The 27,057-nt window shown below is 44.2% G+C and overlaps 1 protein-coding gene across 1 annotated transcript; it reads right to left on the bottom strand.

Moving 5' to 3' along the window:
* Positions 1 to 26,641, bottom strand: LOC138638683 (WD repeat and coiled-coil-containing protein-like). Its single transcript, XM_069728176.1, has 3 exons — positions 24,660 to 26,641; positions 1,760 to 1,874; positions 1 to 896 (listed from the first exon to the last, which is right to left on the bottom strand). The coding sequence occupies exons 1-3, from the start codon at positions 26,469 to 26,471 to the stop codon at positions 763 to 765; spliced, it is 2,061 nt and encodes a 686-aa protein (XP_069584277.1). The 5' UTR covers positions 26,472 to 26,641; the 3' UTR covers positions 1 to 762.
* Positions 26,642 to 27,057: the final 416 nt, after the last annotated feature.

Here is a 27,057-nt window from a genome sequence, read left to right as displayed (position 1 = left end):
TCCAAAGAGGAGAATCAATTTATTCACTAAAGTTACATTTTAGCATGGTTGACAAATTATGGGACAAATATTTTAAGAAAAGTCAAGACAGAGGAAATAATTGAATAACAATAGGAAGGTTAAATTTCTTCCCAAATCAATTTCATAATCTTAGAACTGGCTAAGTCACAAGACAATATATGTATATGCCATATCCATGACCATACCCCTTCCTCCAAGCCTCCATGACCATACCCCTTCCTCTAAGCCTCCAAGACCATAACCCTATCTCCAAGCCTCCATGACCACACTCCTATCTCCAAGCCTCCATGACCATACCCCTTCCTCCAAGTCTCCATGACCATACCCCTATCTCCAAGCCTCCATGACCATACCCCTATCTCCAAGCCTCCATGACCATACTCCTATCTCCAAGCCTCCATGACCATACCCCTTCCTCCAAGCCTCCATGACCATACCCCTATCTCCAAGCCTCCATAACCCTACCCCTACCTCCAAACCTCAATGACCATACCCCTACCTCCAAACCTCAATGACCATACCCCTTCCTCCAACACTTTCCTCCACCTTCTATCCATTCCCTCACATGCCCCATTATCTGCCCCTTTAATGAGCGTTTGGATGCTAGGGCTCCATCTGATGACAAAGCGTCCCAGCATTACGTACAAGAAATCTTAGCCCAGGACATGCTTGAATATAGCACTGGACATGTAGTATAAAAGATGGTGATCACAACAGATTGCTATTGTAGGTCGTGGCCCACTAGGGCTCCATATGTTCATGAGTTGGATCTCCGGAGTTTTCTGTTACCTCCCTAATCACAACTTCTTGGTTAGCTCTGAAGGTAACTGGGACAAAGCCCTCTCTGTCTTCGGTGAGGATCAGCCATTTTGAACCTAGAGATAAGAACAATGTATTTTAGAGAGATCCTGGAAAATATATTGATTTTATTTGTGCAGTTAACTGTACATATCCAGGGTCCAAAAATCTCAAGCAAATATAATTTAAGAGTTGCCCTCAAGACTCCTGAGATTAAAGGGTGATTAAAGCAGATTCTGTTTTTTCTTTTTTTTTTAACAATCTGCGGGGGGTTATCCAAAAACAGAAAGCCCTTTTAAGGGTATGTGCACACAATGTCTTTTTCGTGCAGATTCTGCCGAAGAAACCTCCTGAAAAACCTATTAGAAAACACTCAAAAGCATGAACATAAGCATTTCTATGTAAAAATGACTTGCGGTTCCTATTTTCAGGATTTTGGACGTCTTTTAACTGCTTGAGATTTCTAAAAACGCCAAGTGGTTACAAGTAACGACCGTACCGTTCTTCTGGCATTTTCCGCTTGGAAGACTTTACAGGACAAGTCAATGGGAAAGCTTAAAGGACGGCGCCTGAATGTCTTCTACAGCATTTTGCCATTGTTTTTGCTGAAAAAAATGGGTTTAGTTCCTTCATTAATCACAAGGGTGCACAAAACGACTCAAAACGTACAGTAAAAAAGATGTCACAAAAAACCATGTGGGAATGCCCTAAAAAAAAAATACGCCGACTGCCAAAACTGTGAATAAAAATGCTCAGGAAATGAATTGAAAAAAAAGACACTTCAGGAAATAAAGGCAGAGTTTCCAGAAGCGTTTTCTGCTTTAAAAACTTGGTGGGTTTGCCTGAGTTTAAAAGGCGTCGTGTGCACATACCCGACACAGACAGACGCGGTTGTCAAATGTCAAATTCTGAGCCAATAATCGATAATCAGAAATGTTACCAAACTTCATTTCAATGGTGTTAAAGTGGAAGATCTCCTGTAACGTTCTCAGATGAAGTTTTCCATGACACAGAAGTACGGCTCGGGCTTCATTTACTTCACAATTTGATGAGTTCTTGGAATAAATAGAGAAATAAAATTATCAGCGAAAAAGCACCAAATGATACCACGTATGCTTGTATATACAGTTGAAACCAGAAGTTTCCATACTCTATATAAAAAGACACATCTGCATGTTTTTCTCAATATCTGACGTGAAATCAGAATAAACCTTTCCCGTTTTGGGTCAATTAGGATTACCATAATTATTATTATTAATATTTGCCAAATGACAGAATAATGAGAGAGAGAAAGAGAGAATGTTTTAAGGTATTTTTTATTACTTACTGCAATGTCAAAAGTTTACATACATTAAGATTACTATGCCTGTAGACAATTCTGGACTGCCCATATGATGATGTCATGTGTTTGGAAGCTTCTGATACATCCACCTGTGGATGTATTTTAATGCACACCTGAAACACACCGCTTCTTTGTGTAGCATACTGGGAAAGTCTCAAGAAATCAGCCAGGATATCAGGAAGAGAATTGTGGACTTGCACAAATGTGGCTCATCCTTGGGTACAATTTCAAGATACCTGAAGGTGCCTTGTTCATCTGTACAAAAAATTGTATGCAAGTACAAACAAGATGGGAATGTCCAGGCATCATACTGCTCAGGAAGGAGATGGGTTCTGTGTCCCAGAGATCAATGTGCTTTGGTCCTAAATGTGCATATCAACCCAAGGACAAAGGCAAAAAAAAATTGAGAAGATGATGGCAGAAGCTGGTAATCAATATCCACAGTGAAACAAGTACTGTATCTACAAGGCCTGAAAGGCCACTCTGGCAGGAAGAAGCCATTACTCCAAAAGAAACATAAAAAAGCCAGATTAATGTTTGTAAATGCACACAGGAACAAAGACCTTAATTTTTGGAGACATGTTCTGTGGTCTGATTAAACTAAAATTGAACTTTTTGGGCATATTGACCATCGATACGTTTGGAGTTAAAAGGGAGAATCTTGGAAGCCTAAGAACACCATCCCAACTGTGAAACATGGGGGTGGCAGTATCATGTTGTGGGGTTGTTTTGCTACAAGAGGGACTTGTACACTTCACAAAATAGTTGGCATCATGAGAAAAGAAGATTATGTGGCAATTCTGAAGCAATATCTCAAGACATTAGCCAGGAAGCTAAAGCTTGGGCGGAAATGGGTCTTCCAATTGGACAATGACCCCAAGCATGCTGCCAAAATTTTAACAAAGTGGCTTAAGGATGATCCCAATCCTATTGAAAATTTATGGGCAAAGCAGAAAAGGCCGGTGCAAGCAAGGCGGCCTACAAACCGGGATCAGTTATACCAGTTTTGTCAGGAGGAATGGGCCCAAATTCCGACCAACTATTGTGAGAGGCTTGAGGAAGGATATCCCAAACATTTGACCCAAGTCATTCAGTTTAAGGGCAATGGTACCAAACACTAATGAAATGTATGTAAAATTTTGACTTTGCAGTAAGTAATAAAAATGCCTTAAAACATTCTCTCTCGTTATTCTGGCATTTGGCAAATATCAATAACTAGCTGTTTCCAGCCAGCTAATGCTCGGCACGCTCATTGCTATCTAATTAACGCTGATGATGATTAAACTAAAGTAAATATTGACAACATTCAATAGCGCTTATGCAGGTGGTAAATTAGCATAAAATGAAGTTAATAACAATAATAATCATTAAAAATCTGAATCTACTATATAATTGTCTAAGGGTCACTTCCGTCTTTCTGTCTGTCTGTCCTTCTGTCTGTCCGTCACGGATATTCATTGGTCGCGGCCTCTGTCTGTCATGGAAATCCAAGTCGCTGATTGGTCACGGCAAAACAGCCACGGCCAATCAGCGACGGGCACAGTCCGGCGGGAAAATGGCTGCTCCTTACTCCCCGCAGTCAGTGCCCAGCGCCCGCATACTCCCCTCCAGTCACCGCTCGCACAGGGTTAATGCCGGCGGTAACGGACCGAGTTATGCCGCGGGTAACGCACTCCGTAACCGTTGCTATTAACCCTGTGTGTCCCCAACTTTTACTATTGATGCTGCCTATGCGGCATCAATAGTAAAAAGATCTAATGTTAAAAATAATGAAAAAACAAAAAACCTGCTATTCTCACCCTCCGTCGTCCAACAATGCGCTCGCGCCTGCCGCCATCTTCCGTTCCCAGCGATGCATTGCGAAATTACCCAGAAGACTTAGCGGTCTCGCGAGACCGCTAAGTCATCTGGGTAATTTCGCAATGCATCCTGGGAACGGAAGATGGCGGCAGCCACGCGCGTATCACCGGAGATTCACTGGATCCCAGGGGGTGAGTATGTAACTATTTTTAATTTTAATTATTTTTTTAACAGGGATATGGTGCCCACACTGCTGTATACTACGTGGGCTGTGTTAGATACCGCGTGTCTGCTATATACTACATAGGCAGTGTTATATACTTCGTGGGCTGTGTGATATACTCTGTGGGCTGTGCTATATATTACGTGGCCACTGTTATATACTGCGTGGGCAGTGTTATATACTGCGTGGCTGTTATATACTGCGTGGGCTGTGCTATATATTACGTGGCCAGTGTTATATACTGCGTGGCCTGTGTTATATACTACGTCGCCTGTGTTATATACTGCGTGGCTGCTATACACTGCGTCGGCTGTGTTTTATAGTGCGTGGCTGTGTTATATACTGCGTGGCCACTGTTATATATTGCGTGGCCTGTATTAACGTATTGGGTATTCTACAATATGTATGTATATAGCAGCCACATAGTATATAGCACAGGCCACGAGTATTTGTCTGCTATATACTACATGGCTCCTATATACTACGTGGCCTGTGCTATATACTACGTGGCTGCTATGTACATACATAAATACATATTCTAGAATACCCGATGCGTTAGAATCGGGCCATCATCTAGTAATACTAATAATACATTTTATTCACAGTGTAAAATCAAAAACAAACTGGATTCAGTAAGATGTGCGTTTTTTATTCATTCCAGCAGGGCTGCATCTGCACCCGGCGTACCCGGGCAAGTGCCGGGGCCCTGGGGAGACAGGGGGCCCATTCAAGGCCGGCATTAAGGGCAGGCAGCTGCCAGTGCCTAGGACCACCACTCCCCCAGAGGCCCTCAGCTAGCGGCACATCACGGAGCTGACTTGGCAGGGGAGGGGGGCTGTCTAATTATACTCACCTACTCCTGGTGGCTGGTGCGGTCCCTGCAGGTCTCCGGCTCCCCAGCTTCCTCCTGTACTGAGCGGTCACATGGTACCGCTCATTACAGTAATGAATATGTGGATCCACCTCCCATAAGGGTGGAGCCGCATATTCATTACTGTAATGAGCGGTAACGGTGACCGCTCAATACAGGAAGAAGCTGCCGGCGCCAGGAAGCAGGGACTGCACAGCGCCAGGAGCAGGTGAGTATAATGGGGAGGGGAGCGCAGCACTGCACGATATTCACCTGCTCCTCGTTCCAGCCGCCGCTCCGTCTTCAACATCTTCAGCAGTGACGCTCAGGTCAGAGGGCGCGGTGACGTGGTTAGTGCGCGCCCTCTGCCTGAACGTCAGTGCAGAAGATGCTGAAGAAGATGGAGCGGCGGCTGGAACGAGGACAGGTGAATATTGAAAGTGCCGGGGGCCTGAGCGACGGAGAGGTGAGTATGTGATTATTTTTTTTTATCGCAGCAACAGAAAATGGGGCAAGTGTCTGTATGGAGCATCTATGGGGCCATAACGTTTGTGCAGCACTATATGGGGCAAGTGTCTGTATGGAGCATCTATGGGGCAATAACGTTTGAGCAGCACTATATGGGGCTAGTGTCTCTATATACTACATGGCTGTTCTATAAACTACGTGGGCCGTGTTATATACTATGTGGCTGTGCTATATACTATATGGGCTGTGCTATATACTACGTGGCTGTGTTATATGCTACGTGGGCTGTGTTATGTACTACATGGCTGAGTTTATATGCGATCATGAATCGTGGTATGTGTTAAAGGGGGGGCCCATTGAGACTCTTTTGCCCGGGGCCCTCAAAAACCTGGAGCCGACCCAGCATTCCAGCATCTAAACAAATTTCATAACGAAACACAAATTAAGTTAAAATTTCTCTGTAAACACAATTAAATGTATAGTCATTTTCATCATTTTCAAAGATCTTTCCTTGACTTCTACCAGATACAATTTAATGTGTGGGGACGGGATTGTGTATGGTAATGTGGTGGGGGGGCAGGATTGTGTGTGGTAATGTGGTGGGCGGGATTATGTGTGGTAATATTGTGGGGGGAGGGATTATGTGTGGTGAAGTGGTGGGGGCGGAATTGTGGGGTAATGTGGTGGGGGGATTATGTGTGGTAATGTGGTGGGGGACGAGATTATGTGTGGTGATGTGGTGGGGGGCGGGATTATGCATGGTGATGTGGTGGGGGGCGGGATTATGTGTGGTAATGGGTTGGGGGGGCGGGATTATATGTGGTAATGGGGTGGGGGCGAGATTATGTGTGGTGATGTGTTGGGGGCGGGATTATGTGTGGTGATGGGTGGGGGGCGGGATTATGTGCGGTGATGGGGTGGGGGGTGAGATTGTGTGTGGTGATATGGTGGGGGCAGGATTATGTGTGGTGATGGGGTGGGGGCGGGATTGTGTGTGGTGATGGGGTGGAGGGGCAGAATTATGTGTGGTGATGTGTTGGGGGGTGGGATTGTGTGTGGTGATGGGGTGGAGGCGGAGCTACTGTGCAGGGGGCAGGATTAGTGAGTGTGATGTGTTGGGGGGCGGGATAATGTGTGGTAATGTGGTGGGGGGCGGGATTATCTGTGGTGATGGGGTGGGGGGCAGGATTATGTGTGGTGATGTGTTGGGGGGCTGGATTATGTGTGGTAATGGGGTGGGAGGCGGGATTGTGTGTGGTTATGAGGTGGGGGGGTGGAATTATGTGTGGTGATGTGTTGGGGGGCGGGATTATGTGGTGATGTGGTGGGGACGGGATTATGTGTGGTGATGTAGTGGGGGGTGGGATTATGGATGGTAATGGGGTGGGGGGGTGGGATTATTGGTGGTGATGGGGTGGGGGGTGGGATTATGGGTGGTGATGGGGTGGGGATGGGATTATGGGTGGTGATGGGGTGGGGGGGCGGGATTATGGGTGGTAATGGGGTGGGGGGGCCGGATTATGGGTGGTGATGGGGTGGGGGGGCCGAATTATGGGTGGTGATGGGGTGGGGGGGCGGTATTATGGGTGGTGATGGGGTGGGGGAGGTGGGATTATGGGTGGTGATGGGGTGGGGGGGTGGGATTATGGGTGGTGATGGGGTGGGGGGGTGGGATTATGGGTGGTGATGGGGTGGGGGGGTGGGATTATGGGTGGTGATGGGGTGGGGGGGTGGGATTATGGGTGGTGATGGGGTGGGGGGGTGTCATTATGGGTGGTGATGGGGTGGTGGGGTGGGTTTATGGGTGGTGATGGGGTGGGGGGGTGGGATTATGGGTGGTGATGGGGTGGGGGGTGGGCTTATGGGTGGTGATGGGGTGGAAGCATGGGATTATGTGTGGTAATGGGGTGGGGGACGGGATTGTGTGGTAATGGGGTGGGGGCGGGATTATGTGTGGTTATGGGATGGGGGCGGGATTGTGTGTGGTGATGGGGTGAGGGGGCGGAATTATGTGTGGTGATGTGTTGGGGGTCGGGATTATGTGTGGTGATGTGGTGGGGGTGGAGCTACTGTGCAGGGGGCAGGATTAGCGAGTGTGATGTGGGGGGTGGGATAATGTGTGGTGATGTGGTGGTGGGGCGGGATTATGTGTGGTAATGTGGTGGGGGCGGGATTATCTGTGGTAATGTGGTGGGAGGGCGGGATTATGTGTGGTGATGTGGTGGGGAGCGGGATTATGCGTGGTGATGGGTGGGGGCAGGATTATGCGTGGTGATGGGGTGGAGGGTGGGATTGTGTGTGGTGATGGGGTGGGGGGGCGGAATTATGTGTGGTGATGTGGTGGGGGGCGAGATTATGTGGTGATGTGGTGGGGGGCGGGATTATGGGTGGTAATGTGGTGGGGGGCAGGATTATGGGTGGTGATGGGGTGGGGGTGGGATTATGGGCGGTGATGGGGTGGGGGTGGGATTATGGGCGGTGATAGGATGAGGGGGTGGGATTATGGGTGGTGATGGGGTGGGGGGCGGGATTATGGGTGGTGATGGGGTGGGGGGCAGGATTATGGGTGGTGATGCGGTGGGGGGATAGGATTATGGGTGGTGATGGGGTGGGGGGGCGGGATTATGGGTGGTGATGGGGTGGGGGCAGGATAATGGGTGGTGATGGGGTGGGGGTGGGATTATGGGTGGTGATGGGGTGGGGGTGCGGTATTGTAATGCAATAATGGGGTGGGATTATGTGTGGTAATGTATTGGGGGGTGGGATTATGTGTAGTGATGTGTTGGGGGCGGGATTATGTGTGGTGATATGGCGGGGGGCCGGATTGTGGGTGGTAATGGGGTAGGGGGCAGGATTGTGTGTGGTAATGGGGTGGGGGGTGGGATTATGTGTGGTGATGTGGTGTAGGGTGGGATTATGTGTGGTGATGTGTTGGGGGCGGGATTATGTGTGGTGATGTGGTGTAGGGTGGGATTATGTGTGGTGATGTGTTGGGGGCGGGATTATGTGTGGTGATGTGGTGTAGGGTGGGATTATGTGTGGTGATGTGTTGGGGGCAGGATTATGTGTGGTGATGTGGTGTAGGGCGGGATTGTGTGTGCAGGGGGCGGGATTAGTGAGTAATCACGATGCCTCTTATATATAGATTATAATAATCCTAATTGACTTAAAATGGGAAAGGTTTATTCTGATTTCATGTCAGATATTGAGAAAAACATGCAGAAGTGTCTTTTATATAGTTTATGGAAACTTCTGGTTTCAGCTGTAAAGACATTTGTAATCCTAGCCGGAGGAAGGACCCTTTCCAAAATGTAGTAATGCTATATGCTCTGAAACATTGATGTGCTAACTGAAGTCTCCAATATAACCTGTCATGTCCCCCAAAAAGCTATTAACTCACAGATACAGGGTTATCCTAAAATCTAATACCATTATAAAGATGTCCTATTTACTGAAAGTGTAAAAAATGGTAGAAAATGTCTTTATTCCTCTCGGGAGCCGCCGGCTTTCAGTAATACAGGCATGCACAGAACAGCTTCAGTGACCACTCAGTACACGGTCAGCAGCAGCTGCATGCCCAGCACTTTCATGACAACTTGCTCTGCACAGATGCGCTACAGAGCCAGCTGTCAATCAACGTCCTGGGGTGTTGCTTCCAGCTGCTGCTGACAATGTACTGAGAGGTGACGGAAGCTACTCTGAGAATGCATCTATGACTAAAAGCTGGCGGCTCCCAAGAGGAAGAAAGTTAATTTTCTCCCAGTAGCCGTACTTTCAATGAAGCAGCCGGATAGCCACTATTAACCTGCAGTTTTACCCTATAGCTACAATTTAATAGCATTTGGGCACATGACAGGTTTCCTTTAGGCCAGTCTCACACGTCCAGATAATGCCGCCCGTGTGCCGACTGAGGACCACACGGACCGTGCAGGAGACAGCGCTAGAGTTATTATTACCTCCCTATGGGAGGTGGAGCCGCATATTCATCACTGTAATGTGCGGCACCACGTGACCGCTCATACAGGACAAGCAGCGACGCTGAAAGGATGTAAGTGCCGAGGGAGCTGGGTAAGTATTTTAAAGCCAGCGGGGAGGGGCACAGGGGGTGGGAGGGGGCAGATTACCGGCAACTTTATTTTAAAAACTAAAATAAATTTTAAAAAAAGATTATTCATCCATTTGCTGGGAAGAAGGGATGAATACCGGCTTCAGCACCACACGCGGGGGAGACAGCGCTTACAGTAGCGCTGTCTCCTGCACGGCACACGGACTTCACACGGACAACATCCGTGTGCGGTACGTGTTTTACACGGATCCATTTACTTTAATGGGTCCGTGTGATCCGTGCGCTCCCACGAACACTGACATGTCTCCGTGTTTTCCAAACGGACACACGGTCCGTGAAAACACGCTGACATGTGCAGAGACACATTGGTTTTAATGTGTCTATGTGAGTCAGTGTCTCCAGTACGTGAGGAAACTGTCACCTCACGTACCGGAGCCACTGGCGTGTGAAACCGGCCGTAAAGGGTATGTCTTGTTTCTAGGGAATGCTTAACCAAGCTCCTTCTGTGCCTTTAATGGAAATTTATAATAAAAAAAATTACTCATTTGTAATATCATATTTGTATGTTTAATTTACTTTATTTTTATATTGTTTTCTTTCAATATCACTATCTATATTATAAAAAAATCTTGCAATTTTCACACTAGTCACGAGGCCTGTCATTAGACTCACGTTTCCTGTTTGGTACAGATTTTAGATAACATAGGATTCTATGTTATCTACTGTATATAGAGGTGTTATCAGTCATTGTATAGGATGAGGAGGAGGTGAGCTGTGACATCACCTATTGTGAATGGTGGATCCTGTGTTATCTACTGTATATAGAGGTGTTATCAGTCATTGTACAGGAGGAGGTGAGCTGTGACATCACCTATAGTCGTTGGTGGATCCTGTGCTATCTGCTGTATATAGAGGTGCTATCAGTCATTGTACAGGAGGAGGAGGTGAGCTGTGACATCACCTATTGTGAATGGTGGATCCTGTGTTATCTACTGTATATAGAGGTGTTATCAGTCATTGTACATGAGGAGGAGGTGAGCTGTGACATCACCTATTGTGAATGGTGGATCCTGTGTTATCTACTGTATATAGAGGTGTTATCAGTCATTGTACAGGAGGAGGAGGTGAGCTGTGACATCACCTATTGTGAATGGTGAATCCTGTGTTATCTGCTGTATTTAGAGGCGTTATCAGTCATTGTACAGGAGGAGGAGGTGAGCTGTGACATCACCTATTGTGAATGGTGGATCCTGTGTTATCTACTGTATATAGAGGTGTTATCATTCATTGTACAGGAGGAGGTGGTGAGCTGTGACATCACCTATTGTGAATGGTGGATCCTGTGTTATCTAGTGTATATAGAGGTGTTATCAGTCATTGTACAGGAGGAGGAGGTGAGCTGTGACATCACCTATTGTGAATGGTGGATCCTGTGTTATCTGCTGTATATAGAGGTGTTATCAGTCATTGTACAGGAGGAGGAGGTGAGCTGTGACATCCCCTATTGTGAATGGTGGATCCTATGTTATCTACTGTATATAGAGGTGTTACCAGTCAATGTACAGGAGGAGGAGGTGAGCTGTGACATCACCTATTGTGAATGGTGGATCTTGTGTTATCTACTGTATATAGAGGTGTTATCAGTCATTGTACAGGAGGAGGTGGTGAGCTGTGACATTACCTATTGTGAATGGTGGATCCTGTGTTATCTACTGTATATAGAGGTGTTATCAGACATTGTATAGGATGAGGAGGAGGTGAGCTATGATATACAGTTGATAGCACAGGATACACCATACATAAAAGGTGATATCACAGCTCACCCCCTCCTTCCATGCAATGACTAAAACACCTATATATAAAGTAAATAACACAGGATCCACACCGGTGGGCGGATTTCTGGTGCGATTGACGGAAGTGCTTGTTAAATGCCACTGTCAGAGTTTTGCAGAGGTATTTAATGGGTTAACAGCCGCGGGTGGATCGCAATTCCGACCACAGCTATTCTGGGCACATGTCAGCTGTTCAAAACAGCTAACATGTCCTGGAAAAGATGTGGACTCACCGCCGGAGCCCACATCAAAGGGAGGGTGTCAGACGTCAGCGTAAATTTACGTCCAGCGTCGGAAAGGGGTAAAAATAACCTTAGTTTAGTATATTTTGTTGTCACTATGGACAACAAACTCAGTTTTTCCTTGGGACACTTTTCGTGAATCTGCCCCTTTAACTGCTGATACATGTGATGCAACACGTACAGTAGCCACTTGGTGAATTAGGCGCAGAACATAATTCTGTACTCACCATACCTGGATTATCATTCATTGGCCCTCATTTATCAACCTGTAACCTGGCCTTGTCGTCCATAGCAACAAATCAGAGCTCAGCAAACATTTAGTAAACTGCTCTGGAAAAATGACAGTTGTGCTGTGATTGGTTGCTGTGGGCAAGTGAATTTAAGTAAGACAAATGTGAGAAATTGCCAACACTTAAAGGGGTATTCCCATCTCCAAGATCCAATCCAAATATCTAGTAGCTATAATAATAATATTAGCAAATAACTCCAATTAGAAACATAGTGTAGTTTTTCTGATTCGCTATGTCTCTTTACTCATGTGCAGGCATTGAAGGACCTTAGGTATCCATGGTTTCGAGCACTAGCAACTAGCTAACTAACTGTCACTATATCAGTGGTCGTAACCATGGATACCCAAGGTCCTATAATGCCTGCACATGAGGAAAGAGACATAGCGAATCAGAAAAACTATGCTATATTTCTAATCGGAGGTGTTTGCTAATAATATTAATATTACATCTACTACATATTGGGATAGAATTTGGAGATGTGAATACCCCTTTAATTTTGTATGTAAACCTGGCTTTTTCTCTCCAATCTTCAGTGCTGTGGCCAATATATAGTGCACGGTGTAATCTTGTATATTGTGTACCTAGTCATCCCCCTGTATGTGCTGTGCCCCATTATTACTATGTATGCAGAATGCGGAGTCATCCACGAGTACATTGTGTGCCCAGTCATCACCTTGTGCGTTTTGTGCCCATTTATAACTCTCTTATGTGATGTGCCCAGTCATCACCTTGTGCGTTGTGTCCAGTTATCGCCCTCTTATGTGATATGCCCAGTCATCATCTTGTGCGTTGTGTCCAGTTATCGCCCTCTTATGTGATATGCCCAGTCATCATCTTGTGCGTTGTGTCCAGTTATCGCCCTCTTATGTGATATGCCCAGTCATCACCTTGTGCGTTGTGTCCAGTTATCGCCCTCTTATGTGATATGCCCAGTCATCACCTTGTGCGTTGTGTCCAGTTATCGCCCTCTTATGTGATATGCCCAGTCATCACCTTGTGCGTTGTGTCCAGTTATCGCCCTCTTATGTGATGTGCCCAGTCATCACCTTGTGCGTTGTGTCCAGTTATCGCCCTCTTATGTGATATGCCCAGTCATCATCTTGTGCGTTGTGTCCAGTTATCGCCCTCTTATGTGATATGCCCAGTCATCACCTTGTGCGTTGTGTCCAGTTATCGCCCTCTTATGTGATATTCACAGTCATCACCTTGTGCGTTGTGTCCAGTTATCGCCCTCTTATGTGATATGCCCAGTCATCATCTTGTGCGTTGTGTCCAGTTATTGCACTCTTATGTGATATGCCCAGTCATCACCTTGTGCGTTGTGTCCAGTTATCGCCCTCTTATGTGATGTGCCCAGTCATCACCTTGTGCGTTTTGTGCCCAGCCATCACCTTGTGCATTTTGCGCCCATTTATAACCCTCTTATGTGATGTGCCCAGTCATCACCTTGTGCGTTGTGTCCAGTTATCGCCCTCTTATGTGATGTGCCCAGTCATCACCTTGTGCGTTTTGTGCCCAGCCATCACCTTGTGCGTTTTGTGCCCATTTATAACCCTCTTATGTGATGTGCCCAGTCATCACCTTGTGCGTTGTGTCCAGTTATCACCCTCTTATGTGATGTGCCAAGTCATCACCTTGTACATTTTGTGCCCAGTCATCATCTTGTGCGTTTTGTGCCCATTTATAAGCCTCTTATGTAATGTGTCTAGTCATCACCTTGTGCGTTTTGTGCCCAGTCATCACTTTGTGTGTTATATCCAGTTATCGCCCTCTTATGTGATGTGCCCAGTCATCATCTTGTGCATTTTGAGCCCAGTCATCACCTTGTGCGTTGTGTCCAGTTACCGCCCTGTCATGTGATGTGCCCAGTCATCATCTTGTGCGTTTTGTGCCCAGTCATCACCTTGTGCGTTGTGTCCAGTTATCGCCCTCTTATGTGATCTGCCCAGTCATCACCTTGTGCGTTGTCCAGTTATCGCCCTCTTATGTGATGTGCCCAGTCATCATCTTGTGCGTTTTGTGCCCAGTCATCACCTTGTGCATTTTGCGCCCATTTATAACCCTCTTATGTGATGTGCCAAGTCATCAACTTGTGCATTTTGTGCCCAGTCATCATCTTGTGCGTTTTGTGCCCATTTATAACCCTCTTATGTAATGTGTCTAGTCATCACCTTGTGCGTTTTGTGCCCAGTCATCACCTTGTGTGTTGTGTCCAGTTATCACCCTCTTATGTGATCTGCCCAGTCATCACCTTGTGCGTTGTCCAGTTATCGCCCTCTTATGTGATGTGCCCAGTCATCATCTTGTGCGTTTTGTGCCCAGTCATCACCTTGTGCATTTTGCGCCCATTTATAACCCTCTTATGTGATGTGCCAAGTCATCAACTTGTGCATTTTGTGCCCAGTCATCATCTTGTGCGTTTTGAGCCCATTTATTACCCTCTTATGTGATGTGCCCAGTCATCACTTCTTACATGTCATCACACTACAGGTGGCACATTCAATCATCACCCTGCATGTGGTGTGTCACACTCTGTTCACAGTGCTTAACCCCTTCATGACCTTGGGATTTTTCGTTTTTCCGTGTCCGTTTTTCACTCCCCTCCTTCCCAGAGCCATAACTTTTTTATTTTTCCGTCAATTTGGCCATGTGAGGGCTTATTTTTTGCGGGACGAGTTGTACTTTTGAACGACATTATTGGTTTTAGCATGTCGTGTACTAAAAAACGGGAAAAAAAATCCAAGTGCGGTGAAATTGCAAAAAAAGTGCAATCCAACACTTGTTTTTTGTTTGGCTTTTTTGCTAGGTTCACTAAATGCTAAAACTGACCAGACATTATGATTCTCCAGGTCAGTACGAGTTTATAGACACCTAACATGACTAGGTTATTTTTTATCTAAGTGGTGAAAAAAAATTCCAAACTTTGCTAAAAAAAAAAAAAATTGCGCCATTTTCCGATACTCGTAGCGTCTCCATTTTTGGTCGGTTAAGGGCTTATTTTTTGCGTGCCGAGATGACGTTTTTAATGATAGCATTTTGGTGCAGATATGTTCTTTTGATCGCCCGTTATTGCATTTTAATGCAATGTCACGGCGACCTAAAAAACGTAATTCTGGCATTTCTAATTTTTTTCTCGCTACGCCGTTTAGAGATCAGGTTAATGCTTTTTTTTAATTGATAGATCGGGCAATTCTGAGCGCGGCGATACCAAATATGTGTAGATTTGATTTTTTTTTTTTTATTGATTTATTTTGATTGGGGCGAAAGGGGGGTGATTTAACCCCTTAATCCCATATGACGTACTATCCCGTCCAGGTGACCTGGGACTTAATTCCCATGGACGGGATAGTACGTCATATGCGATCGGCCGCGCTCACGGGGGGAGCGCGGCCGATCGCGGCCGGGTGTCAGCTGCCTATCGCAGCTGACATCCGGCACTATGTGCCAGGAGCGGTCACGGACCGCTCCCGGCACATTAACCCCCGGCACACCGCGATCAAAGATGATCGCGGTGTGCCGGCGGTGCAGGGAAGCATCGCGCAGGGAGGGGGCTCCCTGCGGGCTTCCCTGAGACGATCGGTACACGGTGATGTGCTCACCGTGTACCGAGCGTCTTCTCCCTGCAGTCCCCGGATCCAAAATGGCCGCCGGGCTGCATCCGGGTCCTGCAGGGAGCACTTCCGGGTCAGGATCAGGCTGCAGCTGCAGCTCTAATCCTGCCCGGCTGTATGTCAGATCACCGATCTAACAGAGTGCTGTGCACACTGTCAGATCGGTGATCTGTGATGTCCCCCCCTGGGACAAAGTGAAAAAGTAAAAAAAAAAATTTCCACATTTGTAAAAAAAAAAATAAAAAAAAAATTCCTAAATAAAGCAGAAAAAAAAAAATATTATTCCCATAAATACATTTCTTTACATAAAAAAAAACAAAAAAACAATAAAAGTACACATATTTAGTATCGCCGCGTCCGTAACGACCCGACCTATAAAACTGGCCCACTAGTTAACCCCTTCAGTGAACACCGTAAGAAAAAAAAAAAAAAACGAGCCAAAAAACAACGCTTTATTATCATAACGCTGAACAAAGAGTGGAATAACACGCGATCAAAAAGACGGATATAAATAACCATGTTACCTCTGAAAACGTCATCTTGTCCCGCAAAAAACGAGCCGCCATATAGCATCATAACCAAAAAAATAAAAAAGTTATAGTCCTCTGAATAAAGCGATGCCAAAATAATTATTTTTTCTATAAAATAGCTTTTATCGTATAAAAGCGCCAAAACATAAAAAAAATGATATAAATGAGGTGTCGCTGTAATCGTACTGACCCGAAGAATAAAACTGCTTCATCAATTTTACCAAACGCGGAACGGTATAAACGCCTCCCCCAAAAGAAATTCATGAATAGCTGGTTTTTGGTCATTCTGCCTCACAAAAAAATCGGAATAAAAAGCGATCAAAAACTGTCACGTGTCCGAAAATGTAACCGATAAAAACGTCAACTCGTCCCGCAAAAAAAAAGACCTCACATGACTCTGTGGACCAAAATATGGAAAAATTATAGGTCTCAAAATGTGGAGACGCAAAAACTTTTTTGCTATAAAAAGCGTCTTTTAGTGTGTGACGGCTGCCAATCATAAAAATCCGCTAAAAAACTCGCTATAAAAGTAAATCAAACCCCCCTTCATCACCCCCTTAGTTAGGCTAGGTTCACATTGCGTTAATGGGTTAACGCTAACGGACAGCGTTGCACGGCGAAAATGTCACAATTAACGCCGTGCAACGGGTCCGTTAGCACAACCATTGACAGCAATGTGATTTTCAGGTGTAGCGCATCGCTAGAGCGTGCCATTTTCGGCTCGCGCTAGCAAGGTGCCATTCTTTTGTGGCGCGCCTCAGACGCTGCTTGCAGCGTCCGCGGCGCGCCCGAGGTCCGATCCCCGATCTTCCAGAGCGGGGACGTTAACGCGACCACTAAACACGACACCTAAAAAGACATTGTGTTAGCGCAATCCGCTAGTGCTAAACGGATTTCCCTAACGCAATGTGAACCTAGCCTTAGGGAAAAATAATAAAATTAAAAAAAATGTATTTATTTCCATTTTCCGGTTAGGGTTAGGGTTAGGGTTAGGGCTAGGGTTGGGGCTAGGGTTAGGGTTTGGATTACATTTACGGTTGGGATTAGGGTTGGGATTAGAATTAGGGGTGTGTCTGGGTTAGGTGTGTGGTTAGGGTTACAGTTGGGATTAGGGTTAGTGGTGCGTTTGGATTAGGGTTTCATTTATAATTGGGGGGTTTCCACTGTTTAGACACATCAGGGGCTCTCCAAACGCGACATGGCGTCCGATCTCAATTCCAGCCAATTCTGCATTGAAAAAGTAAAACAGTGCTCCTTCACTTCCGAGCTCTCCCGTGCGCCCAAACAGGGGTTTACCCCAACATATGGGGTATCAGCGTACTCGAGACAAATTGGACAACAACTTTTTGGGTCCAAGTTCTCTTGTTATCCTTGGGAAAATAAAAATTTGGGGGGCTAAAAATCATTTTTGTGGGAAAAAAAAGGATTTTTATTTTCACGGCTCTGCGTTGTAAACTGTAGTGAAACACTTGGGGGTTCAAAGTTTTCACAACACATCTAGATAAGTTCCATGGGAGGTCTAGTTTCCAATATGGGGTCACTTGTGGGTGGTTTCTACTGTTTGGGTACATCAGGGGCTCTGCAAATGCAACGTGACGCCTGCAGACCAATCCATCTAAGTCTGCATTCCAAATGGCGCTCCTTCCCTTCCGAGCTCTGCCATGAGCCCAAACAGTGGTTCCCCCCCACATATGGGGTATCAGCGTACTCAGGACAAATTGAACAACAACTTTTGGGGTCCAATTTATTCTGTTACCCTTGTAAAAATACAAAGCTGGGGGCTAAAAAATCATTTTTGTGAAAAAAAAAAGAATTTTTATTTTCACGGGTCTGTGTTATAAACTGTAGTGAAACACTTAGGGGTTCAAAGTTCTCACAACACATCTAGATAAGTTCCATGGGAGGTCTAGTTTCTAATATGGGGTCACTTGTGGGGGGTTTGTACTGTTTGGGTACATCAGGGGCTCTGCAAATGCAACGTGACTCCTGCAGACCAATCCATCTAAGTCTGCATTCCAAATGGCGCTCCTTCCCTTCCGAGCTCTGCCATGCGCCCAAACAGTGGTTCCCCCCCACATATGGGGTATCAGCGTACTCAGGACAAATTGGACAACAACTTTTGGGGTCCAATTTATTATGTTACCTTTGTGAAAATACAAAACTGGGGGCTAAAAAATTTTTGCGAAAAAAAAATAAATTTATTTTAACGGCTCTGCGTTATAAACTGTAGTGAAACACTTGGGGGTTCAAAGCTCTCAAAACACATCTAGATAAGTTCCTTAGAGGGTCTAGTTTCCAAAATGGTGTCACTTGTGGGGGTTTTTAATGTTTAGGCACATCAGGGGCTCTCCAAACCAACATGGCGTCCCATCTTAATTCCAGTCAATTTTGCATTGAAAAGTCAAATGGCGCTCCTTCCCTTCCGAGCTCTGCTATGCACCCAAAAAGTGGTTTACCCCCACATATGGGGTATCGTCGCACTCAGGACAAATTGCACAACAACTTTTGTGGTCTAATTTCTTCTCTTACCCTTGGGAAAATAAAAAATTGGGGGCGAAAAGATCATTTTTGTGAAAAAATAAGATTTTTTATTTTTACGGCTCTGCATTATAAACTTCTGTGAAGCACTTGTTGGGTCAAAGTGCTCACCACACATCTAGATAAGTTCCTTAAGGGGTCTACTTTTCAAAATGGTGTCACTTGTGAGGGGTTCCAATGTTTAGGCACATCAGGGGCTCTCCAAACGCAACATGGCGTCCCATCTCAATTCCAGTCAATTTTGCATTGAAAAGTCAAATGGCGCTCCTTTCCTTCCGAGCTCTGCCATGCGCCCAAACAGTGGTTTACCCCCACATATGGGGTATCGTCGCACTCAGGACAAATTGCACAACAACTTTTGTGGTCTAATTTCTTCTCTTACCCTTGGGAAAATAAAAAATTGGTGGCGAAAAGATTATTTTTGTGAAAAAATATGATTTTTTATTTTTACGGCTCTGCATTATAAACTTCTGTGAAGCACTTGTTGGGTCAAAGTGCTCACCACACCTCTAGATAAGTTCCTTAAGGGGTCTACTTTCCAAAATGGTGTCACTTGTGGGGATTTCAATGTTTAGGCACATCAGGGGCTCTCCAAACGCAACATGGCATCCCATCTCAATTCCAGTCAATTTTGCATTGAAAAGTAAAATGGCGCTCCTTCCCTTCCGAGCTCTGCCATACGCCCAAACAATGGTTTACACCCATATACGGGGTATCAGCGTACTCAGGACAAATTGGCCAACAATTTTTGAGGTTCAATTTCTTCTCTTACTCTTGGGAAAATAAAAAATTGGGGGCGAAAAGATCATTTTTGTGAAAAAATATGATTTTTTATTTTTACGGCTCTGCATTATAAACTTCTGTGAAGCAATTGGTGGGTCAAAGTGGTCACCACACATCTAGATAAGTTCCTTAGGGTGTCTACTTTCCAAAATGGTGTCACTTGTGGGGGGTTTCAATGTTTAGGCACATCAGTGGCTCTCCAAACGCAACATGGTGTCCCATCTCAATTCCTGTCAATTTTGCATTTAAAAGTCAAATGGCGCTCCTTCCCTTCCGAGCTCTGCCATGCGCCCAAACAGTGGTTTACCCCCACATATGGGGTATCAGCGTACTCAGTACAGATTGTACAACAATGTTTGGCATCCATTTTATCCTGTTACCCTTGGTAAAATAAAACAAATTGGAGCTGAAATAAATTTTGTGTGAAAAAAAGTTAAATATTCATTTTTATTTAAACATTCCAAAAATTCCTGTGAAACCCCTGAAGGGTTAATAAACTTCTTGAATGTGGTTTTGAGCACCTTGAGGGGTGCAGTTTTTAGAATGGTGTCACACTTGGGTATTTTCTATCATATAGACCCCTCAAAATGACATCAAATGAGATGTGGTCCCTAAAAAAAAATGGTGTTGTAAAAATGAGAAATTGCTGGTCAACTTTGAACCCTTATAACTCCCTAACAAAAAAAAATTTTGGTTCCAAAATTGTGCTGATGTAAAGGAGACATGTGGGAAATGTTACTTATTAAGTATTTTGCGTGACATATCTCTGTGATTTAAGGGCATAAAAATTTAAAGTTGGAAAATTGCGAAATTTTCAAAATTTTCGCCAAATTTCCGTTTTTTTCACAAATAAACGCAAGTTATATCGAATAAATGTTACTACTAAAATGAAGTACAATATGTCACGAGAAAACAATGTCAGAATCGCCAAGATCCGTTGAAGCGTTCCAGAGTTATAACCTCATAAAGGGACAGTGGTCAGAATTGTAAAAATTGGCCCGGTCATTAACGTGCAAACCACCCTCGGGGCTTAAGGGGTTAAACTTTTATATTTTTTTTATTTTTTTCACATTTTTTTTAACTTTTTTTTTTTACTTTTGCCATGCTTCAATAGGCTCCATGGGAGGCTAGAAGCAGGCACAACTCGATCGCCTCTGCTACATAGCAGCGATCTGCTTATCGCTGCTATGTAGCAGAAATGGAGGTGTGCTGTGAGCGCCGACCACAGGGTGGCGCTCACAGCCACCGGTCATCAGTAACCATAGATGTCTCTAGGACCTCTATGGTTACCATCCTGACGCATCGCCGACCCCGATCATGTGACGGGGATCGACGATGACGTCATTTCCGGCTGCCCGGCCGGAAGCGGTGGTTAAATGCCGCTGTGTGCGTTTGACAGCGGCATTTAACTAGTTAATAGGTGCGGGCAGATCGCGATTCTGCCCGCGCCTATTACGGGCACATGTCAGCTGTTCAAAACAGCTGACATGTCCCGGCTTTGATGCGGGCTCACCGCGGAGCCCTGCATCAAAGCAGGGGATCTGACCTCGGATGTACTATCCCGTCCGAGGTCAGAAAGGGGTTAACATTTAAAAAGAAAATCAACATTTGTGGTTAAAAGAATAGTCTAAGGGTGAAGAGATTTTCAGATTTTGCCTTTTGCACATGGAAACATGAGAAGCAATGGGATGAAACTGAAAGGGAGGAGACGCAGATTAGATATTAGAAAAATCTTTTTGACAGTGAGGGTGATCAATGAGTGGAACAGGCTGTCACGAGAAGTGGTGAGTTCTCCTTTAATGGAAGTCTTTAAACAGGCTGGACAGACATCTGTCTGAGATGGTTCAGTGAATCCTGCTTTGAGCAGGGGGTTGGACCAGATGACTCTGGAGGTCCCTTCCAACTCTAACATTCTAGGATTCTGTGATTCTATGATTTACTACTATGTTTTTTGCTGCCACATTCCCTGTAAATTCAACCATGGGTCTTCTATAATTTTTTTGCAACAAATACCAAGCATCAGTACATTGGTGGAGGCACCAACAAATCATAAATAACAGATGAACATGCCACCAAAAGAGGCATTGGAAAAGACCCTGATGATACGGTGAGTCCAAGACCCACTAACAAAATTCACTTACCAAAACGCTTTAGGGTTTTTGTGGTTCAATTTTTCTAATCAAGGTGCAACCTCAACACTTTTTTACAGAAACACACCGGCTTTGTCGCAATGATGAGACACCCAATAAGAGTGCAAAACATGTTTTACAAAACAGCAGAGATGAACCTATTCACAGATGTGAGACTGGGCACATTACAGAATGGGGACCCCATGAGAAGGGCACTTTGTAGGCATACAAGCTGGGCATCGCTGAAACTCAGCTGAGCATGCATGTGAACTTACTAGGGAGGGGAGAGTAATACACCTTTGGTAATCAAAACTGGCGGACGATCATGCTTAAGAATAAAAGGATCGTGCATGTTGAAATTTGTTTGACCCTTCTGACATCTTCCATTAGAGTCAAGACGACATACACTTTGGATGGTTGCTTAGTCATGTCATAAGTGGTGGCTTTAGATGGAATTCTTCACATTGTATGGCTAGAATTACACTCGATGATCTTCTATCCCTCTAATTCATGTTTCCAGATGTTTCACTGGCTGTGAGAAGTTCATCATGGACCAACAGTTATCATCATCACAGTTATTATCATACATTGGTAAAATATACATCTGTTCATGGGGTCTGTGATGTCTGAGATCTTAGCCTAAACTGTACACCTTCTATTGACATGGGAACAGCCTTCAGGTTCCCGGGCCAAGGTCATTCATTGGTGGTGAGCAATGTGAACTGTGTGATGTAGCAGCACAGGTTATAAAGCTCACGTGGATATTTAAGTGGATCTCTTCCAAACTCCAGATCAAAACCCACTTCAGATATTCTCACTATTGACTTGAATCAGAAATTCACATTGAGCTTCATACAGCAAAGTTTTTTCCTACAATTTTTGAAAACCTCACTATGGAAATAAAAGAAGACATTTGTGAATTCTTGACCAAACTTGACACCAACGTCAAAAGACTGCAAAAAATGGAGTACCTGCCACAGTTTTTCTTTTTCTTCTGTGCCCCATCAATCCAAAGTTATACCTCCCACTAAAAATAGTGCAAATTTTCCCTTCAGCCAACTGGGTGTTTACCACTTTATGGGCGTTTGCGTTTTCTCCTATGCTGCTAGCCAATTATAACATGGCTGCACCCACAAGGAAGTTATGTGGCATATGCCCAATTGGTTGAAGGGAAAATTGCACTATTATTACCAGGGACATAACTTTGGAATGGAGGACCAAAGTTGAAAAAGAAAAATGTTCCAGAATCGGTACAACAGCACCAATTCTAGCAGATACTCAGTTGAGATTAACTACCGTAATAATCCAATAAAAGGTTGTCTTCAAGTCGCGGCCCTTTTTCATTTTTGCGTTTTCGTTTTTCGCTCCCCTCCTTCCCTGAGCCATAACTTTTTTATTTTTCCGTCAATATGTTCATGTGAGGGCTTATTTTTTGCGGGACAAGTTGTACTTTTGAAAGACACCATTGGTTTTACCATGTATTTTACTAGAAAACGGGAAAAAAAATCCAAGTGCGGTGAAATTGCAAAAAAAGTGCAATCCCACGCTTGTTTTTTGTTTGGCTTTTTTGCTAGGTTCACTAAATGCTAAAACTAACCTGCCATTATGATTATCTAGGTCATTACAAGTTCATAGACACCTAACATGACTAGGTTATTTTTTATCTAAGTGGTGAAAAAAAATTCCAAACTTTGCTAAAAAAAAAAAAAAAAGTGCCATTTTCCAATACCCGTAGCGTCTCCATTTTTCGTGATCTGGGGTCGGGTGAGGGCTTATTTTTTGCGTGCCGAGCTGATGTTTTTAATGATACCATTTTTGCGCAGATATGTTCTCTTGCTCACCCGTTATTGCATTTTAATGCAATGTCGCGACGACCAAAAAACGTAATTCTGGCGTTTCGGATTTTTTTCTCGCTACGCCGTTTAGCGATCAGGTTAATGCTTTTTTTTAATTGATAGATCGGGCAATTCTGAACACGGCGATACCAAATACATGTAGGTTTGGTTTTTTTTTAATTGTTTTATTTAGGATGGGGTGAAAGGGGGGTGATTTAAACTTTTATATTTTTTATATTTTTTTCATATTTTTAAAAACATTTTTTTTTTACTTGTGCCATGCTTCAATAGCCTCCATGGGAGGCTAGAAGCTGGCATAGCCTGATCGGCTCTGCTACATAGCAGCGATCATCAGAAATGCAGAAATGCAGGTATGCTGTGAGCGCCGACCACAGGGGGGCGCTCACAGCAGACCTGCATCAGTAACCATAGAGGTCTCAAGGACCTCTATGGTTACCTTCCTGATGCATCGCCGACCCCCGATCATGTGACGGGGGTCGGCGATGACGTCATATCCGGCCGCCCGGCCGGATGCGGTAGTTAAATGCCGCTGTCTGTGTTTGACAGCGGCATTTAACAGATTAATAGCGGCGGGTGAATAGCGATTTCACCCGCCGCTATTGTCGCGACTTTGATGTGGGCTCACCGCCGGAGCCCACATCAAAGGGGGAGACACGATATGAGCAGTACATGTACTGCTCATGTCATGAAGGGGTTAAAAATCCCACACCTGGAAACCTCATCAAGAAACACAAGTATTTTGAGTTGGATTTCTCCTAATTTCATGCAAAAAAAATCCTAAAAAAAACCCCTCAGTATGAACATAATACCCCAAGAACCTTGCATGACTGGATATGTCTTCAATCCATGAACTCAAATCTATACCAATTATTACATTTCAGATGATGTTATTTAGATTCCCCAGGACACCTTCTACAAGAATTGTCATCAGTCAAGTTTTGATATGGTTATAGTACTATAAAAACTTTACTAAACAGAACTCATTCCAGTTCATGGATTGAGGACACATTTGGACCAAAACTTTTATCCCTTTATTTTCAGCAGCCACAGTCCTTAATCATCTCACATTTATGGCATGTTTGCTAAAACACCTGTTATGCTCATGCAATATTGCCATTTGATGCACTTCTATGGCCATCAGGCAACCATTACTTGCCTCAGATTTATATTACTGTGTAGCCCAGGTCTGGTACAAGGTAAATTGACTATATAACAGTATTTTCCATAAATAATTAAGATATGAAACTATTATCATAACATTATAAGAATATAAGGAATACCTGCTGACTTATAGTAATATAAGGTGGGTCATCAGAAGATGGATACGGCAAAACTTTAGAGTACATCTTCAAAGAATCTTTTGCTCCTGAAGGATGAACTTGAAAATGTGTCATGCCCTCAGTATCATCCTTGGGGACTGTTGAAAAATTATTCTCGTTTGTTTCTTGAAGGTCATTGTTTGATCTCTGAGAAAATGATCTGTGTAATATCTTGGTGGTCATTCCCTTTACCGGCCTGCGAACTGTTGGCTCAGCCTTCAGAGTCTCTACAGTTATGGTACATTCAGCTACCTTGCTGTCATCATTGTCATCCAGACTTGATGTTGGGCTTTCCTCACCACTTGTCCCACGAACAAGATCTCTAATTTTCCGCCTCATACGTGGAGATTTATTGCCAATGTGGTTTGGCATCCAAAACTCTTTGCCAACATTAAGCTCATCACCAAATGGTTTGTAACCACCAATGGTCAAACTAGGTTGATCTGAACTCAAGTTCTGGCCAGAGTTTAGTCGTGAGGGTACATATTCAATGGGCATTATTTGTCTAGTCGCTAAGTGCACGGTGTATTTTTCAGAAACCAACATATGCACAAACCCTAAATCACTGGTCTTTGGTCTTCCAACCAAAATTAGTAGCAACATATCGGTAAGAAAACATAGTCCTTTGGCTTTTTCGTTCTCTTCAAGACGAATTTGTTGAATATTGGGCATACAAGATGGTGCAATGGGATAAATCAACACCAGGTTGCAAGCGTTAGATGCTACTGCAACTCTTTCACAACGGGAATCGAGAGCTATGATGTCTGGTGAGGAAATACCTGGTATTGCCACTTTTCTGGTGGTTGTTGAGTTCTTCTCAAATGTTATAAGCAAGAGATTGGACAATTCTGACCTGTTTTCAACTGATATGCTCTTCTGTTTTAAGTTAATGAGTGGACTGGGATCAGACTTACGATGTCTTGCAAGGATCTGGGACATTTCTGATGGCATCAATGATGTGACCTTTAGCATGTCGACTGGCTCAGATTTCCCTGAGTCTATAGAGATCCTCCTGTTGTTCCTGTTTAATTCTTCATCCAACATAAGCAGAGAAGATTGGAAGGTAGATCCTTCAGGGTCCTTGTTTTGGATGTATGGAGTTTTCACTGAAGTCTCAGTAGTCACAACCACTTGGTAATCCATAATGGGTTGAAGTGCAACGATTGTAGCATCGATATTAAATACAGGGCAAAAAGAACAAGGACTTAATGTCTTTTGGTCATCGTTCCAAATGTAAGAGTAAAGAGAGTCCTCCATGGCTACCACCACGCGACTACCGTCTTTTGTCCAGCAAGCAGATCGAATGACACTACTACATGTAATGTCCGCCTTAATGCTGTTACTGCTATTAGAGACTGTATACAAAACAGTGACATCCTTTTTAGTTACAACACCTAAGATGTCTTTTTTTGGGTGCCATATGGATCCTTGTGGTAGAACAGGGAGAGGATCTCCATACTCACAGGTTTGAGAGACAACCAGTTTATTCTTTTCCAGTGGGTTGTAGTAAAGTTGCCATATAGTGACATGTTTCTTATGTTGAACAGCCAGCAAAGCTGGAGTATCATTTGCAGGTGCCCAAAATAGGCCATGAACATGTTCAAACTGTCCGATGACCACCGAGCTGCCAAATTCTGCTTCATCCTTTTGGAGGTGCAGAGCTGTGAGGATGACCTGTTTTCCATCTGTCCAGGCTAAACCATGGATGGTGTGAATGGCCTGATGAAGAGCATTCATGCCACATCTCAAGAGCTTTGCTCGCCCCAAGTCCATGTCTCGTCCTTGTACCAAAGTGAAAAGATGCAAGAATATTTAAGGTTTCATTTCATTGAAGGAAGTTGATGTCTGAATTCCTGAGATCTTCAGTTGTTAAGTAGAAGTACCATGTCCCATGTTGTCTTGTAAAAAGCCACCATGACTACTGCAGAGTCAACCTCCTTGCCAGCATATTCTACCGTGTTTACGTTTATCCCTGGAAGACTTAAACCCCGAAGATTCAAAGAAGGTTTAGCTTATTACGTCTTACTTAGGAAGCAAAGCTGTCTGCCCCTCTCTAAATATAACTTTTTAATACATTAACCTCTTCTTGGAAGAAGATAACAGATTATGACATAACCTACCAGCAGAAGTCAGGGTGTTATGTGAGTTTGCATGTAGATCCCTTTTAGTTCTTCAATTAAATTAGCAAAAGAGGTCAAGAATTAATCCTCCGCTTCAAGATAAAACTCAATTTCAGAAGTTCTACAGAGTTCAGTGAGTGCTCACTCCTAAACTTAAAAAAGATCTATTTATTTATGTGCAGTATCTAGTTAGAAAAAGCAGTAAAATTCTACGTCTATTTAATCGAATTGGATTTTAC

Source organism: Ranitomeya imitator, chromosome 5 (assembly GCF_032444005.1).
Source record: "Ranitomeya imitator isolate aRanImi1 chromosome 5, aRanImi1.pri, whole genome shotgun sequence".
NCBI classification, from domain to species: Eukaryota; Metazoa; Chordata; class Amphibia; order Anura; family Dendrobatidae; genus Ranitomeya; species Ranitomeya imitator.
The sequence above is the reverse complement of the archived record's forward strand: the minus strand, read 5'-3'. Positions and strand labels throughout refer to the sequence as shown.